Genomic DNA, 18709 nt, shown 5'->3' on the forward strand with positions numbered 1-18709 from the left:
GCGTTCCATTCTCCAAAACGAGTGAACGACGCCCAAAAAAAAAAAAAATTTATATATATATATATATATATATATATATATATATATATATATATATTGAAGAATTTAAGCGATCAGCTGCTTTTAGGTTTTCATTCCAAAATTAGTCATCCAATATTTTAGTTAATAAAATTAGTTAAAACTTTCTTTCTTTTTGGTTTCCAATGAAATCTAGTTAAAACTAAATTTAAGAGTTCATAAAATCAACAAACATAGTAATTTTTTATACTTTTGAACATCTTCACTTTTGAAATTGATCATACGGATACGTAAATGAAAATGTTTAAAAATGATGAAAAATAACGATTTATTCCCTTCAAACAAAATAGTGATTTTTACCGTCATTGTGATTAGTTTTAGAGTAAAATGTCAAAGAAAATGAAAATTCATTATTTTAATTCATTTTTTAAACTCAAACCCAATTTTAATTAATTTTGTTAATTGAAACATTGAGTTACTACTTCTGTAAACGAACACTAAAAGCAATAATTATGTAATTTTTTCAAAAACATTTGGCAACATAAGGTCATTCTATACATATCTTAAGGAATTAACTAGTCTAATTTTTCATACCTGAATGTTTTTTGCAAAATAATATCGACTTTTTCATTATTCTTAAGAATGAAATGCATGTCTTAATAATTCAACAACAAAAATTGACACTATATGCAAATTTCATTCACACGCGACCTCCAACTCCTTCCTACCTCTGCTAAAAAGAAAAAGAGCATAGAGATTACTAAATAGTCAAAATTTGTATCCAGACCACTGTTATTTGATAAAAGCCGGAAAACGATTCTAACAAATAATATTGTTCAAATAATGAGGATCTCCTAGTTCTAAAAGCAACGATTTAATTTGTCTTTGACAGGGCAGGAAAACAACTTGAAGAATAGTCAAGTGTTCTTCAATAGAAATGTAAGCAATAATGACAAATCACAACTCCTACAAACCCTAGGGGCAATAAAGATGAAAAAAGAGGCAATATGTTTAGGAACTAATCTCTTCAATGTAAAATAAAAGAGAACAAACCCTACAAATCATACTAAACAAAATGAGATTTGGAAAACTTCAATCCTATCATATGCATAGAGGGATATATTAATGCAATGTCTCTGTGCCAAACGCAATGCTTTAAATTTATGAATACATTTTGCAAGAATCTATACTCATTATGCTGAAATTGTTGGCAATGGAATATGGGGGAAAAAAATCACCTTAATCTCATGTGACAAGTGTTGCAAACCAAAATGCCTCGGAAGATTGGGCTTTAAGAGGATGTAGGTGCACAATGAATGACTCCTATTAAAGCAATGATAGAAACATTTAAGTCAGCCTTAAATTAATATGGGTCAAAACTTTGAAAGCCAAATAGTTCCCAAATTCTTATCACTTGACCCAAAAGTCTAAGAAAATAAATGATTTGGACATGAAACAGTTGAGTTTGTATATTGCCCCTCGATTGCCCCTAATTGAAATAATGGTTATATGAGAAATTGGTAATGGGAGGTCTGCCTTTTTTTAGCTAGACCCAAGGATACCAAACGCCACAAATCATAAGGTGGGCCCCCAAATCCTTATCAGTGGCCACGAAATTCAATTGTGGCATATGTGGTTGAATATCTCAACGAGTCAAGGAGTTATCATTCATTTGCTAATATTCCGAACTCTTGACTTTCTAGTACAAATCTTTCGTAATACCCTAATAAACAGGTTTTTCTTCTATCAATTAACGGGGGATTCTCTTCCAAACTAGTAGGGAAGACCCTATCTACAATGAATTCCCAAACCTCTCAAAATGAACACTCAGTATGGTGGAAGTTCTTTTTGGAAGCTATTCAATTCACCTTGAGTTTAAATTGGTATTTTGCCACCACTTTAATACGGGTCCACTAGCTAATACCATATTGTCTCAATGGACATTTGAACAACCTACATGTATATTATGTGAGATCAAACTGTGACAGCCCCTAGAATCATAATCATAAATCTTAATTGCAGGTCCTGAGATTGGAGCATCTAGTGGGAAAAAATTGTGGGCCATCAAACTTGAAACCATTGATTTGACATTATAACACATGGATTTGGATGATGAAGACGGTGGTACTACCATTTTGTTGGAAACTGAAAGAAAATCCAACAATAACCCATATGGTTTAGCTAAATGGATTTCTAGCTCACGAGTGACAGAGTGGAGAAATGCCTTAACCTAATTAAGAGCCTTTCTAATGCTCCCTAGGCATGTACAAGTGTTTTTGACTATTTAGGGCGGCAAACCACCCTAGCTAGTCAGTTGGGACTATATATATGGTTTTAGGATTTTCACCTCCAGAACCCCTATTTAAATTTTAAACTCTTGATTTTCTTTATTATTATATTAGCATATGGCATAGAGGATTGGAAAAGGTTAGAGAGCACGTGGGAAGCAAGAGAAGACATATTTTGTAGAGAAAATCACGTGACTTCATTGGATTTTGGATCTTGAAAGTAAGAAAATTAACTCTCTTCTATTATTTGCTATTAAACCATTTTTCTAGTAAGGGTTAAAGGGACAGTGAGGGGAGGTGGGGAAGTGGTGCAGGGAAGGGGTGGTGGTTAGGTTAAAGAGAGATGTTGGGAGGAAACTTCAAACTAGGGATAATATAGTAATTTGAGTGGGATAAGGGAATTTAGGTCAGGTCACATTTCAATTTACCAGGAAGGGTTATAAAGTTAACTTTGAGTTTTTTGTAATTTATGAAGTCTATAACTTTGGGCCAACTGAAATAAAATTCACTTAGGGCTTGTTTGGTTACATGAGTCTAAAGAATTCAAATATATAGAGATTTCAAATCTATAGACTTCAAATCTATGGAGTCATAATTTATAAAATTAAGTGTTTGGTTGTGGAATGAAATCAGTGGATTCATCCTAAAAAAATATTTGATCGACGTTGGTTTTTGTGAATGTGCAAATGTATAGCTTTTTTGAAATCTTTGGATTTCACCCATTACCCATAAATCTACAGATTCACGTTTTTAGTGTAAAAAGGTGAATCTATAGAATTCATAAATCTAGAGATTTTTACAACCAAACGGGTATAATTCTCAGATTCATGAATCCAAAGATTTGAAATCTCTAGATTTATGTAACCAAACAGGCCCTTAAGATCTGTTTAATTACATAAATATGGAGATTTCAAATATATAGAGATTTCAAACTTATGGAGTTATAATTTATAAAATTAATTGTTTGGTTAACCGAATATGTGGAATGAAATATGTGAATTCATTGCGATTTTTGTGAATGCGCAAATATTTAGCGTTTTTAGAGTAGGGATGAAATCTCTAGATTTCACCCCATACCCCATAAATTTACAGATTCACGTTTTTAGTATAAAAAGATGAATCTTTAGATTTCATGAATCTAGAGATTTTCATAACCAAACGGATATAAATCTTGCCATTCATGAATCCAAAGATTTCAAATATCTGAATTCATATTACCAAACAGGCCCTTAAGTGGTTGAACAAAATTTTGGGCCCAATATAAGTGGGCCAAATGAAAAAAAGCACTAGTATAATAAAAGACGGAGGAAGAAAAATAAATACATTGTATTTCTATGAAAAAGGGAGAAAAAAAATGTAAAAAAAAAAAAAAAAAAAAAAAGAAAAAAAGAGGGAAAATAATAATTATTAAAGAAGAAGGAAGAGAAAATAAAAGAAGCGTCGAGGTTTGGAATTTGGATTAAAGAGGGGAAAAGGAAAGATAACGGGAAAAAAGTAAAAAAATGACCAGCCCTTTAATTCCTTCTGCCTCTCGTAGTCTCCTGTTGTATCGACACAGGCCAGGAGTTCCAGCTCTCGTGATCCGGGCAGGACCAGAGGAAGGCTCTTCTCGCGAAATCCATAACGGCTCCCATGGGCACTCATCCTTTTACTGCAATCGATGAGTCTCGCAACTCGGGACAGCAACAACAAAATCAGCAAAAAGAGGAAGCTGCTCTTTCCGTTTCCGATCAAAGAACACTCTATCTGGTAAATTTTCTGCGTGTGCTTGTCTCCGCTTCACTTTCGATTGGCAAAGTCTTATATAATTATTCCATCAGGTCAACATCTTCATAGTGGATACGTCTCGTTTTCTCAACAACTTTTATGCGTTATGCGAGGAAAAACTCGTCTACGTACACAGGTATGGATTGCAATTTGGCGATGACATTGGTCCCGGGTCTGGAGAGTAAACGGGAAAACCTTTTTTTCTGACTGTGTCTTCGTTCCCTCGAATAAGTTTCCCATGAGCTTAATAAAAAGTTCAATATGATTTTGATGATTTTCACTGTTGATGCCCTTTGTTTAGTACTTGTTAAAGGTATTTTCTCTTTCCGCACCGAATGCTTCGTTGACAAACCTCTGTAGCTGGTCGTAGCAGTCGATCCTCGCACCACTGTTGCTAGTGGACCGGTATGAAAAGACTGAGTTGGATCCTTATATCTAAACTGGATTTTAACCGGTCCAAGAACCCTAAGATGGATATCAGGGTAAAAATAAAAAATAAATGAATACAAATTAAGGGTATCACTGCAATATGGTGTTATTAGGCATAGATCGTGTTAAATATCTCAAAATTGAGATCTGTTATGGCAGATTAGGATCTGAACTGGCCGTTCTCGGATCCAATCCAATCCTGATTCTTGAAAGTTGGAACCATGTTGGGACAACGGATTCTCATGCTGTAACCGTGCCCATCAAATCAATGCAGTTTAATTAGTTATCGGGTATTTTGATGTATATACCGAATCCAAAAATGATTATTTTATTCCATCAGTTTGCAGTCAAAGGGCAAATGGTAGGTCCGATGGGCCAGCTTTTCCCCAATGTAAAATGGAAAAAATATCATTTCAGTTCAAGAAGGGGCTCAGAATTCCCTCTCGAAAAGCTCCAAGAGATTAGGCGATCGTGTGTCTGAAGGTTCATTCTCAGAGTGTATCAATTTTGATTGGTACCCTCAATGGTGGAAAGTATCTATACCTGTGTCATAGCCTTAATTAGCTTGAGTGAGATAAGACTCGTAAGAGTGAAGAGGAGAGTTACAATGATGTAGGGATATTGGAGGTTCAAGTTACGGTAAGAGAGGATTGGGGAGAGCTAGACCTGTAGTTCCTGTTAAAAGTGAATGACCAATTATGGGTTCCTATGTGCATATGAGACTCAAAGTGTTCTCCATCAGGGATGGAGTTGGTTCCTTTTTTGCATGGTTGCATCATTGTTTGTTTTTGGAAATGGATATTCTAAATATGGATGTCAGTAAACTTTAGTCAAACTTGACCATTCAAGAGCCTGACATTGGCTGTTACCTAATGTTTACTGTAAACGGTTATGATGATAGTTTCGTGGTTTACAGACCTGAGAGGTGTTAATCATTGCAGGTCAACACAATGTACTTTAGTTAGTGTATGTAAGATTGATGCCTACATAAGATTAATTATTCATCAATATGCTAGGTTAGTTGCGTCTTCCTTTGGAGAGAAGTGACATTTAGTTAGGGATCCACTTTCTTCAGAAGGAGATTATCTTGAGAGAAAATCCAAAGTTTTGTTGGATGGAAATTTCAAGTTTGGTGGTTTGGAAAGGGTTCCAAGTTTGGTATTTTGATGCATGTGTGATTCATGTGATTCATGTTGGCAACTTGGCATGCATGGATATGATAATGAATGGCATGATGTGGTTGTTGTGGTAATGGCTAGGGTATGGAGGATGCGTGTGAACCAATGATGTGATATGAGATGTATAGTGCATGAATGATTAAATTGCATATGATAAAGTAGCATCATGTAGTGTCCATGGGCATGAGATGGTACCATAGCATGTGATCTGCATTTAGCATGACATGCATGGTGTAGCATGGCAAGAAGAATAGTTGAAATGAATAGATGGAAAGGGTCATGCAGCTAGGTGGCAAGGCATTGGCTTGTAGTAGGGGCCACAATCACTCACAATGCATTGGTAGCAAGTCAACATTAGCAACCCAACCACATGCATAGACCACACTGACCAAGAGAGCATATATCAAGATCTTGATTTCATTATCCAACTTCTTGCCTATATATATATATATTTTTGGTTGAAACCAAAGCCATATTTCAGTGTGAAGCTTAAATTTCCCATTGAATTTCTGAGTGTTTACCAAGATTTCGTCAAGATATCCAAGATATTATCGAGATTCTCCCAAGTTCTAACTGAAATATATGTAGTATATGAACAAGGTTATTGAGATATTACCAAGATATGACCAAGATAACCAAGTCCTTGGTCGAGCTGGAGTAGTCTACGGTTTTGAATGGCATCTCATTGTATTTCCTTAAAAGATAGATATCTTACAAGATCTAGTGAGTTGTTGAACCATACAAGAGAGCCATGTGCCTCAGCAGTATGGGAGGGGCACATGCCATGAATGTCAGCATCAGTCACTGGCAGCCGCATGGCCATACCATGTACACAGCCATGTTTGAGAAGAATGAATATGGTACACATGAGTGCACGGATGCTTGCCTTGTTTATCCAAGCGTTGAGGGGAGGTTAAAATATTCAGAAAGTGTTCATGAAGAATCCCCTGTTGGGTTGCCCTCAGCAAGTTTGATGACCTGTGGAGTTGAAAGTAGGGAATAATGCTTTTAAAATGTCTCGGAATGTTCAATTGGCATAGATGATCAAGCAGACAGCAAGATATGTAAGGTACTTGTTTTGTCGACACTGAAAGTTCTGGGGCACTGCTTGTTATTGCCTTGTCGGTAGGAGCATAGTAGTCATATGGCGCAATCTGCAAAACCAAATCAGTTTTCTTGGCTAATACACACGTCAGAAATGATGGTAATGATTCTTTGTGTATCGTAGCTGTTGCTAGTCCAGTTGTCATAAACCACGCTTCCTGGTAGACATATATAGTCCTTTTTTGAGTCAGAATTGTATGCTTTCTATTTAACCCCCTTTAGGGCAAGAATAAAGGCACCATAGAGTTTATGATTTCCAGAATTGCTTTGCAAACGTTGTTTGATGTATTCATGCGTGGAGACCTTTAAAAGATGTCATCCAGCTTCATTGTTCTTGGTGATTCAAAGTCCCGTTTGGTGCTTAAGTGGTTGAGTCCTAAATTCATCAGTTGACTGTGGAATCAGTCCTCCATCTTCCGTATGAAGCCTGCTGCCTTGTTAAGGAGCTAACTTCTATCCTCCTTGTCTCTATCCATTTAATCTCTCTTTGATTCATTCACCATTACATACACGACTGATCTATTGATTGCATTCATCATATCTGAGATCTCTCGACAAGGTTTGAGCTATTATTCTATCATAAAATTGCCCAACCAGGCTACCATTACCCGTTCAATTCTTACTGCTGCAGGATAAACACTAACCTCCATTAACACCATAAAGGCCCATTCTCAACCTTAGAACCACCCTATTGAACTAATCTGTTAACCTCAGGCTATACAAACCCATGTTTACTGCTGATTCACTTGTGAGGGAGGATCCCGAGGGTGAACCTAGATCTAGGTCTTGCATCAATAAATTAAACCTTAGATTCCTGGTTCACATCACGTCACTTGAGTGCTTTAAAGTAACTGCAGGGGGGTGATTGTAATTTTATTCACATTTAGGGATGTTTCTGAATTTTCTAGATTTTTAAGGTTGGTAGAGTTAATCATTTGCACCAGCGGAGGTTTGTGATTTTCTCATTAATAAATGAATGTTGGGGCTCCACTAGTTTGGTGATGATTGGCATCTTATAAACCTTTGCCTGTGCATGGACATGGCAACTTGTGTGATTGCCTCTTTGCTTGGCTTGCAATGTCATCTTAGATGCTCTAGCAAACAGTTTCTCACCCCATCTCCCAGTAGATGTTAAGTACTAATTCCACAGCTTGGAATTTGGAGATGGTGTCTGTCTTCTTTGACTTTTGGAAAATTGTAGATTCCTTTTCTCCTGCCTTTCATCCTCGTCAAGATGCTCCTTGAGGACAGTTTCTCAGCTGTCCTCCAGGCTGATTTTAAGTGCAACTTGTACAGCTTGGCGTTGGTAGATTGTGTTTGGCTTCTCTAATTCTTGGAAGCATTTTCCTGTGAAAAGCTTGTATGATTCGGGAACAGATGGTTTTTGTCCTCTCCAGTGAATGATGGTATGGTGGAAATTGCCACACTGGCCTCTCTTTACCTCATTCTCCTCTTGAGGTTGGACTAATGAAAGGATCAACTGAATAGTTTGCAGACATGTCAAGCAGTTGTCAAGCCTTTCCCCTGATATATGTCTCCCTCTGACATCCCAAGCAGAAATTCAAGATGTGTACCAAACGTGGGCACCTTAGCTGAAGTGGGCAGGGAATAATGACATATTGAGTCATGAAATGGATGGGGCGTCATAAATTTGATCAAATTAGTCTGAGAGATATGAGGATTGTCTTTGATCAGGAAAGACATACGAGAAAGCAAGTCAGTCTTCCTTCAAAGAAATATTTTCTTGGTTTTTTGCTTGTTAGGGGTTTGCCATAATTTTATAGCTCACTACGGGCATTGTACCTGAGCCATGGAGGTGTTCCCTCAATAGATCCAAAAAGCCTGGTTTGAGCTATTTCATCAATGGTTAGTAGTTTTGAATTTAATGCAAATTATTCAGCAGTGTATGTGGTTGCTCTTGCATGCATTTGCCCTGTTGACATTGTTGCACTTGCACTTACCTGCCAGGATTTCCCCCCGTTGCAGCTTTCTTGACCGGAGCTTCATGGGTTAATATGCTTTTGTTGGTTATTTATTTAGAAGAATACTGAGGCTTGATTCCTCCCTTGTGCTGCTGGAGGAACAGTTGAGGGGCACTTACAGAGTTGAAGAAACTGAATGACACTGTCAGGTAAGAATTTGCAGGACCTTTACGAGTGTTTGATCGTTTTTCCTGAATAGTTCCTACAACCTAATATGCCAACTTGTGCTGCCCTTTGTATTATTCCATCTCGCATGTTGCTCCCTCTTTTGTTTGCTTCTGATTGTAATCAATAGTATGTCATGCTTTTTACACACATATATTACCTTTCATAATTTTTTGTTGGGGTTGTGTTGAGCGTGAGTGAAAATTCATACTATTTACAGGGTAGGAAATTAGTTTACCATCTTCCTTGTTTTTTACCGCTTTTGGGAAGGTAAGTGGGAAACAATCTACAGACTGCTGCTTTCTGATAAATCATCGGTTAATTCCCAATGAACATTCCTGGATTTGATTTTTATCAAAATTGTCACACAATTTCTGCATCTTTGTTGTGAAAACATATTGATCCTCTCCTTTAATATGCTCCTAAAGGTTTATATATGTCATGGTTTTATTTAATTTATTTTCTTTACTGCTAGTTGTACTTCAAGTGGTAACTAAATCAAACAGGAAAAAAGAAAATAATAATAAAAACTCAAAGTTGTTTACATCACATGATTCAGTTAATTGGGCTGTAAATCTTTCTCAAAACTGCGGAACTCAGTTTTGGTTTAATCTTATCTCTTGGTATCTCCAACTTCAAGCAGGGTCAAAGGAACAGATTGTGTGGAGCAAACTTCTTCACTTTTGATCATCAGCACCGCCACTGATTCAAGAAAACAATAAATTTTTTTTTCCTGTGGAGAAAGAAATAGATAAAAAATTTGCAAGATGCTCTCAAAATGAATGGGAAGCCTGCGGAAGTTCTAGTTATTACACTTACTTCTTCTTTCAACGAAGGTAAACTTACACAAATCCTGTTATGATCCTGGTTAAGAGTAGGGCCTCAAATAGGGTTTATTGCAAGGAAGTGTGGGCTGGAATGTTCTATTGGAAAATAGACCATGGTTAGTAAAGGTTAGTATGGTCATTATAGTAAGAGTCTAGCATATAAATGGATCAGGGTATGTCATGAGAAGGTAATGAAGAATATTGTTCCCCAAGCTTATGAGTCTCTCTTTATTCTATGTGCTTCTTCTCCTTCCCAATTCCCCAGTCTTCGGAGTTCTTCTCCCAACCCCTCTAAAATTCCTCTGCTCTAGGTTCCCAAAAATTGGGTTCACAACATTGGTATGACCTGTCGGATCCAACATGGCGGAAGCAACAGGCTGAGTGACCATCGCTGAATTTTCCTCGATTCGCCGGATCTGACATGGCAGAAGCAACAACTGAGCGGCTACCCAATGGATAACCACAGCTAGATGTTTCTTCGACTACTATGGTACCAACGAAGAGTACCGTCTTTTGATTTCTTGTCTTCACATGGATTTAGACACTCTGCAATGTCCTCGTCAGACGAAACAAAGAACTCCGTTCACAACCTAGTTCGATTCTATTGAAGCACTGGAATCCTCTCTCTTTGTCTTTCTCTTAGGGAGGGCTCTAAAGCTTGCAAGCAAGGTTTAAAGTATCCCACAAAACTATATGATACTAGTTGATATATATTCATATTTGACCCAACTGATACAATACATCTCGATATGTCTCTCCATTGAATTTTATACTGAAATACAGCAGCTAGAGTGATCTAAGACTCAATACAGGACTATACGTCTCTTAAAATCACTTGACCGATACGTTACTCGATATCAATACTTTAAACCTTACCTGCAAGTGTAGCCGTTGTATGGAACCAAGCGTCTTTCCTATAGGAAGGGATCTCCAGCCATGCTTGAAACCCTTTTTTCCCAATGGAATCCGCTGGTTCATCTATGACAAGTTCACAGCAATAATAACGATATCAAACAAAGTGATAGACTCAATCAAGAAACGTACCATGTACTAGCCTTGGCTCAAGACCGAGAAAGTTGGTTTCTCCCGTTTATTATCATGGCAAAGACGATGCAATTAGGTGGGATTTATGGATGTTAAATGAATTTTCTACTTTATTGTAATCTTTTCACGCATAAAGATTCGTAAGCTGGGATACGTAGGTCTTGTTTTTATCACTGACTTCCTTTACCGATTTCTTTTTTTTCTTTTTTTTTGTTTACCTTTACCGATCTCTTTACCGGCATTAATTCTAGATCTCTAACATCACATCTATAACCTTATTAGCAGAGGGGAAATTCGGGAATCGCATTCATCACTGATAATTGTTTTTTTTTTGGGTAAATGATGATTGTTCTTTTGAACTCGACTTCATTTAAGCGTATCGACTGAAAACATTAATTTCAGCGTGCCCACTTAGATTCTTGAGAAGAAAATTTTTCGGAGGGATCCATGTGGATTGGAAATTGCTCTTCACCTCCGTAATTAAAAAGAAGAAGGCGGTTTTTAGGGTTTCTGTGAAACTAATGGACGGGTGTTACTGTGTCATCTCTCATCTCGGTATTCCAAATCATTTTCTCCTGGCTCACATGTTTCTCTTCAACGTGGTTTCTGCTTTTCTTTCTCTTTTATTTCTCAAATCTAGCCTGTTTCAAATTAATTCATGTATGGCATCTTTATGACAAGGTTTAAAGTATTGGTATGGAATATCATATTCCGGTAATTTTAGGAGACATACAATTCTGTACTGGTCAATGTATTTTAATATAATTCAATGAAAAGACATCCAATATAACAGCTTGGGATACTTTAAACTTTGCTCTATGGGTTGAATGGAGGAATTAGAAGACGATAAATTTGCACCACTCTAGGATTGAATGGATGACTTGAGGGACAAAGTGCTTTTAATCTTCCTCCGTGTAAAAGAGTCTGTTAACGTGAAAAATATATACTGCAAGTACATCTGGGAGTTTCAACTGCCCTTTTTCAAATGCATCATCATCTTTTATCTGAGATGGAAAGATCTTCACGATCCTTTTTTTCTTTTTAAATCTCAGATAATTAAGTCTGACCATAAACGTTTCCTTTTGGAGTATTTCGGATGAGACCACCACTACAATTAAGAAGCCGATGATGGTGCTCTTCTGCTGCTGCTGCTGCTGATCCGGATCGATTCAGAGATCTAGGCAATTTCTCCTTCTTCTTCTTCCTCCTCCTCTTCATCGCAAAGGTCGAAAATTTCCTCCTTTCCAACTCTCTAGGCGCGTTGTTTGAATAAGGTGGGGGGGAAAATTCTGAAAAATGGAATCTTCTTTTCCAATCCTGGGGGTGTTCGGGGTGGGGGGGAGCGGCCGCGGCGCAGGTCGAAAATTTCCCCTTTTTTGGTTTTGGGGGGGGGGGGACCAACTCTCTTATGGTTTCCAACTTGGGTTTCCATTGACGACTGCACCCAACTAGCTGCGTATAATCCTTGTGCAACTAGGAAGTCGTGCAAACTCCAGCTTTCCCTTTTATAGGGTTTACATTGTCATCATTTCCCTCCTCCATGGCCATCAGTTTCGATATGAAGTCATCCGAAACCCGTATCTGAAGAGACCCAGTAGGAGTCCTCCGTACATCGAAGGGTTGACAGGTCCGTGCCTTGTTTAAAAGTGCTTGCTTCGATACTGTGTGATTTGGAGTGGGAGTTGTTGGTGATGGGAGAGGAAAACGACGCGATGGTGACGAATGATAAAACGGACTGGAAGAAATGTTTAGGGAGCAGGAAGTACTTGTTGCCTGGCTGGAGCTCGTCGCTCTCGGAGAGAGCCAGAATCTTCTGCCCTATGTAGAACGATTCTGAATCACACACAAGGTGCTTCGGGAACTCCAGCATCAGTTCCGATACGTGGACGGGCCGGCGGTAAATCTTAACAAGGCCGTCCAAGTCGATGAGCCTGATGATAGAACGCGACGTCCACGATGGGGATGACTCCTGTTTCACATCAGTTTGGAGTTGCCGTTGCTGCTGCTGCTGCTGCAACAAACAAGAGAGAATGTTGCTCCCCAGTACTCGCAGGCGGAACCACCAGGGGATCATCTGAAGGCTCAAAAACTTGAACCCCATCTCACATGAGAAGGAGAAGTAGCAATTAATTGAAGAAAGGTTTGTGTAGTAGACTTGAGGATGAAGAAAAGCACGTAGGGTTTAAAAGGGTATGGAATTTTGGATAGCCCCTCACTTGCTATGACTCATGAATTCATATCCAAAATCAGCCGAACCTGCCTCCTCCTTATTCTGATGAGATAGTCGGGTTGGAGAAAGAGACCGAAGAATGAAATAAATTCACAGAACCCAGACGAATAAATCATATTAGAACGCCAAAGAAGAAGAAAACCTGATTGGTTCCGTGAGAGTTAAAATTAAGATTTTGATGACTAAAACCTGATTGGAAGGAGTCGTCGCTAGTCGCTGGCCGCTGGTGGTTCTTTTATCCTTTTGGAATAAGGTCAGAGGTCTATATGGATGACTGGAAATCAATTCCGTCTTTTTTCTTTATTATTTTTTTGGGGTTGAAACTGGAAATGATCTGAGAATTATAAGTTGGATCGTCTACATTGAAACTGTACTCACCTCATATCCTTTCCCCACATTTAGGTTGCGATTTGTTTGCTGAAATGAAGGTGGGGTGGAAAAATTCTTGAAAAGAGTGTAGATTTCTTATTTTTCCTTTAAATCCCAAAATGGTAGATTGTTTGGTTGCTTGAAGTGGGAAAGTGAAAGGGGTGGAAAAATTCTTGAAAAGAGTGTAGATTTCTTACTTCTCCTTTAAATCCCAAAATTGTAGATTGTTTGGTTGCTTGAGGTGGGAAAGTGAAAGACTAAGTTTTCTTGAATCAAATAAACTTGTCTGCTGATGTGGCACTCCAACTTTCCCATCCCAAGGCATTTTAAAATTCCACATATTTGGTGGGACTTTGTGAAAAAGTTGAGAAAAGTTTAGAAACGTAAAAAGTGGGACCCACCACCATAACTTTTCTACAATAATTAAAATCCAAATTAAAGATAATTATTAAAAGCCTAAATTATCTTTAATTATCTTTAATTATTAAAACCACTACACATGAGACCCACATTTTTTTTTTACACACCCCACCTTTGCAGACAAACGCAGCCTTAGTAATTAAAAGATTTAGAACTAGGCCGGTTTGATTGGGTGAAAGGCATGAAATGCTTAAAAGGTTTCTCGAAAAGAAAATGATTCTAGAGAGCGACTTCTATACATAATCTTATTTATAATTGTTGGTATGGTCAGACCAAACATAGACCACTGTTCGAGAGTGGTTGAACTTGGTTACTTCTATTTGTATAGGAGATGGGATTCGATTAGGGCGTAAGAATCTCGCCAAACACTCCGAAATAGATGGAGAAGAATCTAGAATGTAAAGGACTGACCTAGTTTGAGCATTGCGTGACATAGTCGAGTAGGTTTAGTAAACACCCAAAACCTATATAACCTTAATATTCACCCTTTGCATTTAGGCTTTCTAAGAGTTTTTGCCATCAAAGCCCTTCCTCAAAATGCATTAGAGACGTCCTTTCAATCACAAATGTATTTTGTTTTGACCTAAATTCTTGTTCTTGGTTTGGAAGATTTATGGTGGAAGAGGTCCAGAGGAGGGCTGATGTAGTACGGTTCGTGTACCACATTATTGAAAATTTTGAGATTTTCAATTAGGGTTTTAGGTGAGAGTTCTTATAACGTCATTCTTCGCTAGTGGAAGTAACATACACAATGTAAACTTATGTTAAATTTCTGTGTTTTTTTTTTATTCGTTATTTTATTGTGTTTGTTATAAGATAATGGTCTAACCCTTTGTTTTTTTGCAGGTACCATTCACAAGGAAAGCAGCGAGTTCCACTTGAGACTTCTAGACATAATCCTAGAGATCTGTTCTAGCATAGAATTCTATAATTTCCTTTTTGGGAATATTCTATAATTTGTTAATTCTCTGGATATGGATAGGTTGAATTCTGTTCTTGTTCTTTAGTTGTACTTCTGTTTGAACCTTTCGGGCTGTCATTCTCCCTTAATTTGTTTAGAAAAAATAAAAATAACAAATAAAAAAAAGGAAAGAAAAAAAACTCTTGAAAAGGGGTTTCCCCAGGTTCCAACTTCCGAGGAGAAGATTATGAACCTGATTGGTTTTCTTCTTTTGGGTGGGGGTTTTTGTTTTTTGCGAGAGGGGATGTTTGACTGGGTGTGTATGAATAAAACTGTTGTCCGTCCCTCAAAAAAGACCACGCACACATGGTCTTCTTGGTGGAAGGACTCAAAGAGTAGCAAGGGCTGAATAATAAAATTGGGGAAGCATCGATGCTTTTTCGCCACATATATTGTGTGGTCCCTCATAAGAACCATTAAAGTCCCCACCTATGAATTGTTTTATTATATTAAGATATAGGTAAATTAGGTCACCGGTTAAAAAAAAAAAAAACACATGACTTTAACCCTAAAAAAGTTGCAAAAAAAAAAAAAATATAGGTAAGAGACGCAAATCAATGATAGTTATTTACCTTGTAATTATAGACATTTTATTTACAATATAAAATCAAATAACAAAAATTGCAAAATAAATACAAAAATAAATAATATAAAATCAAATAAATAATAACATAAAAAAAATAAGTAAAAGAGAAAGATAACCTAATTGTACAGAAGATTTTTTCCCAAATTTTTCTTATTCCGCAATTGTAGAATAAATAAGGGTAAATATCACTTACCTCCCCTCTTAGTTGGACAAATAGCACTTACACCCTCTCTTAATTGGATAATATCACTTACCTCCCATCTTACCTAGCAAATATATCAAACACATCATCTTTTAACTTTATCCGTTAAATTTAATTTTTACCGTTAAATATTTTTCTAAAACCCCAAACTACCCTTGGTTAAATTTTTTTTCGTTTTAAACCCTAAAGTATTGTAATCACCCTAACAGTTAAAATACTAAATTACCTCAATTAAAATGATTATTAAAAACCAAAACACCATAATTAAAAAAAGGGTATGTTAGGGCTTTTAATAATTAAACATAATTTGGATTTTAATTATGTTGTTTTGTTTTTTTAACAATCATTTTAATTGAGGGTAATTTAGTATTTTAACTGTTTTGGTGATTACGATAATTTAGGGTTTAAAATAAAAAATATTTTTAGCCAATGGTAGTTTGGGTTTTAAAAAAAATATTTAAAGGTAAAAGTTAAATTTCACCGAGAAAATTAATAGAGGTGATGTGTTTGATATATTTGCTAGGTAAGAGGGGAGGTAAGTGATATTTACCCTAAATAAAAAGAAAGAAACCCAAAAAGAATAAATAGGAAGAAAGGAGGAAAGAGAAAAATAGGAGATATGAGATAATAAATATGGATTGAGAAGTTAATTTTCATTATAAATAATTTTTTGAATATTAATAATTTTTTTTTTCAAATATTTCCCTTAACCCATGTTTATAGAAGTAGAATATATAGGAAGAAAATATGTGAAAGAGAAGAGAGAGGAGAATAAATAGGAATTGAGGAGTTAGTTTCCATTAACATGACATTTTGAATATTTAAATATGGATGACATTTATACCAATTATTTTACATTTAAAATTTGTTTTCAAATTTTAAGGGGGCCAAATAATGATATTTCACATGTGAGAAGAGAAAAAAACTGAAAAAATGAAGGAAATTAATATAAAAAATGAAAAAAATAAGGAAATACAAAAAAAAATAATAATAATAAAATATCGGGGGCATGGCCCCTTAGTGGGTCATCTAGTAAATAGATGGATCCGAGTCAGGATCAGCGACCCCGACGCTTTCAAACCACAAAAAATAGTGGGGCCTAAGGTAAAAAACAATTTTTGGGAAAAAAGAAGGAAAAAAAAAACAACCGGTGGGTCCCACTGTGTTTTCGATGATTCGGTTCTTCTCCATAATCCTCATTATTTATAATTGAAATTGTAAATCGCGATATGATCATCCGTCCTCTTCTGCTTGGATACAATGAGAGTTTTTGTTTTTTATACAACGAGAGTCAAATACTTTGTCGCCTCCTGAGTCTGGCCTTTATCCCACACACAAATTGAGATTGCATCACTTGCACGAGGGGTCGGGATGCAGGTGGATCTAGGGACGCCGGGTACAGTACAACATCCGAATAAAGTAGCAGTAAAGTGTATTCAAATTTCGAAAGTGTCTCTACCAAAAAAACAAAAAATATTCCAATTCCTCAAAATCTCTTTCTATGTTGGGGGAGAAAAGAAGAGCAGGTCATGGGGAGGGGAATATTATATAGTTCATTTATGATTATAGATGTTTGGCATGTGTCTCTCCATCACATCAAAAAATGAGGTTACGTTTACAAAATAACAAAATTTTAATTTTAATTTAGTTACAATCCTTATATGTGATTTGTGAATATGTATCATACATTATAATGAAATGGGTGGAGGGGGGTGGTTTTAATTTTAGGCCAAATCCACTTCAAATTCTAATGGCTAATGATGGGTTAGTCAAGTGGTTAAACACTTGCCCTCTCACATGGAGGTCATGGGATTTGCACCCACACAACGGCATATATATATTGGTAATTTAATTCCCACCCCATAGTTACAAGCTACATTCCTAACAAAAATATACATATTTCATCTTTTTTTTCTTTTTCCTAAAGGGGTTATTAGAAAGACAAACGACTTGTTCTTATACTTTCTCTTTCATTGATGGCTGATGGAGATTGGTTATGGGGCATGAAATGAGTTAGATCAGCTATGTGTTCCATCCCAAAGTCCAAATTATCTCCATCCAAATCTGCCCCTATTTCTATACACCCACACTCACAGGGTTTGCTCTTAGGATAGGGCAATGTCCCACACTCATGTATGAAGTGTGGATGTAGAGGCAGGGTAGGTGGAGAGGATCTCCTAATTTTTATTTGTTACTGCTAACGACGACTCGTTGGGATTACGCCATGGCACTAATATTGATAGTACTGTAAAGGAAGTACTTGCCAGTAAACCTTGTCTCTCCATGGTTGGAATACAATTTGGGAGACATTTATAGGATTAGACATCCTCTTTAACAATCCATATGAAAGTGGAGCATGAAGATCATGAATCCTTAGCTTGAACTGAAGACAATGGAATAATGCACGACTAGAAGTAACTCAAATAAGGCAATCTTTGTTAGATCGAAGATGATGGATGTTGCACATATAAGGGATGTGGTAAATAACATAAGAAGCTGAAGCAACAAGATGGTTTCACAAGAAGATTAACATTGCATACATGCTCATGAATAAAATAAATTGGTTTAGGGTTTAGGATTTTGAGTATGGGAAGGAAGATTCGGGATTTCAAGTATAGGATTTAGGCTTTAGGATTTGGAATTTATTTTTAGGATATTTAGGCTTTAGGATTTTAGATTTAGGCTTTGGTGGAAATTTAGATCTAAGATTTAGTGTTCATGATTTAGCTTTAGCCTTTTATCAACAAAAAAAATGTTTGGATTTAGCATTTAGAGATAGTTTTTGGTTTCCATTAACGCCATGGAGAGAATGGGGGGAGTTGGCTAAGGTGTACTAATTTATACGAAGGAATGAAGTTTACAATTAGGGTTTTGGATTATGAGTAAAGAGAAGATGGATTAGGAATTGCTAGAGTGGCAGCTGAGGAAATATCTTTGTTTAATTTAGATTTGATAGAATATTGGTATGTTATTGAGAAACTATTATATATAGTTACATAAATAGAAGGTAGACTAATCTATAAGGAAAATAACCTACCTAAAATAGAAGATAATAGTAAATAAGAATTATAGTATAATAGAAAATTACAATAAGAGAAATGTCTAGAAGATTACACTAAGAGATTTTCTTAAGTTGGAA

The 18709-nt window shown here is 36.5% G+C and overlaps 2 protein-coding genes across 6 annotated transcripts; one reads left to right on the plus strand and one right to left on the minus strand.

The window, feature by feature from the left end:
• The first annotated feature begins 3812 nt into the window (after positions 1-3812).
• Positions 3813-14920, plus strand: LOC149019833 (uncharacterized). 5 transcript variants are annotated; one of them, XM_089147812.1, is made up of 4 exons: positions 3813-4055; positions 4127-4209; positions 8825-8915; positions 14668-14920. In XM_089147812.1, the coding sequence occupies exons 1-3, from the start codon at positions 3939-3941 to the stop codon at positions 8904-8906; spliced, it is 282 nt and encodes a 93-aa protein (XP_089003938.1). In that variant the 5' UTR covers positions 3813-3938; the 3' UTR covers positions 8907-8915; positions 14668-14920. The 5 variants fall into 5 exon arrangements, 3 of the variants coding, with proteins under 3 accessions (XP_089003938.1, XP_089003937.1, XP_089003936.1); XM_089147811.1 differs by lacking the exon at positions 14668-14920 and adding an exon at positions 9575-10964; XR_016172111.1 differs by lacking the exon at positions 14668-14920 and having other exon boundaries at positions 8753-10964.
• On the minus strand, positions 11702-12903 carry LOC149019834 (uncharacterized). The gene is given in 3 exon segments (XM_089150970.1): positions 11702-11831; positions 12205-12429; positions 12473-12903. Coding segments are annotated over 3 exon segments (786 nt in total).
• Positions 14921-18709: the final 3789 nt, after the last annotated feature.

Source organism: Hakea prostrata, chromosome 3 (genome assembly GCF_041222555.1).
Source record: "Hakea prostrata isolate BN-2017 chromosome 3, UWA_Hpros_2, whole genome shotgun sequence".
NCBI classification, from domain to species: Eukaryota; Viridiplantae; Streptophyta; class Magnoliopsida; order Proteales; family Proteaceae; genus Hakea; species Hakea prostrata.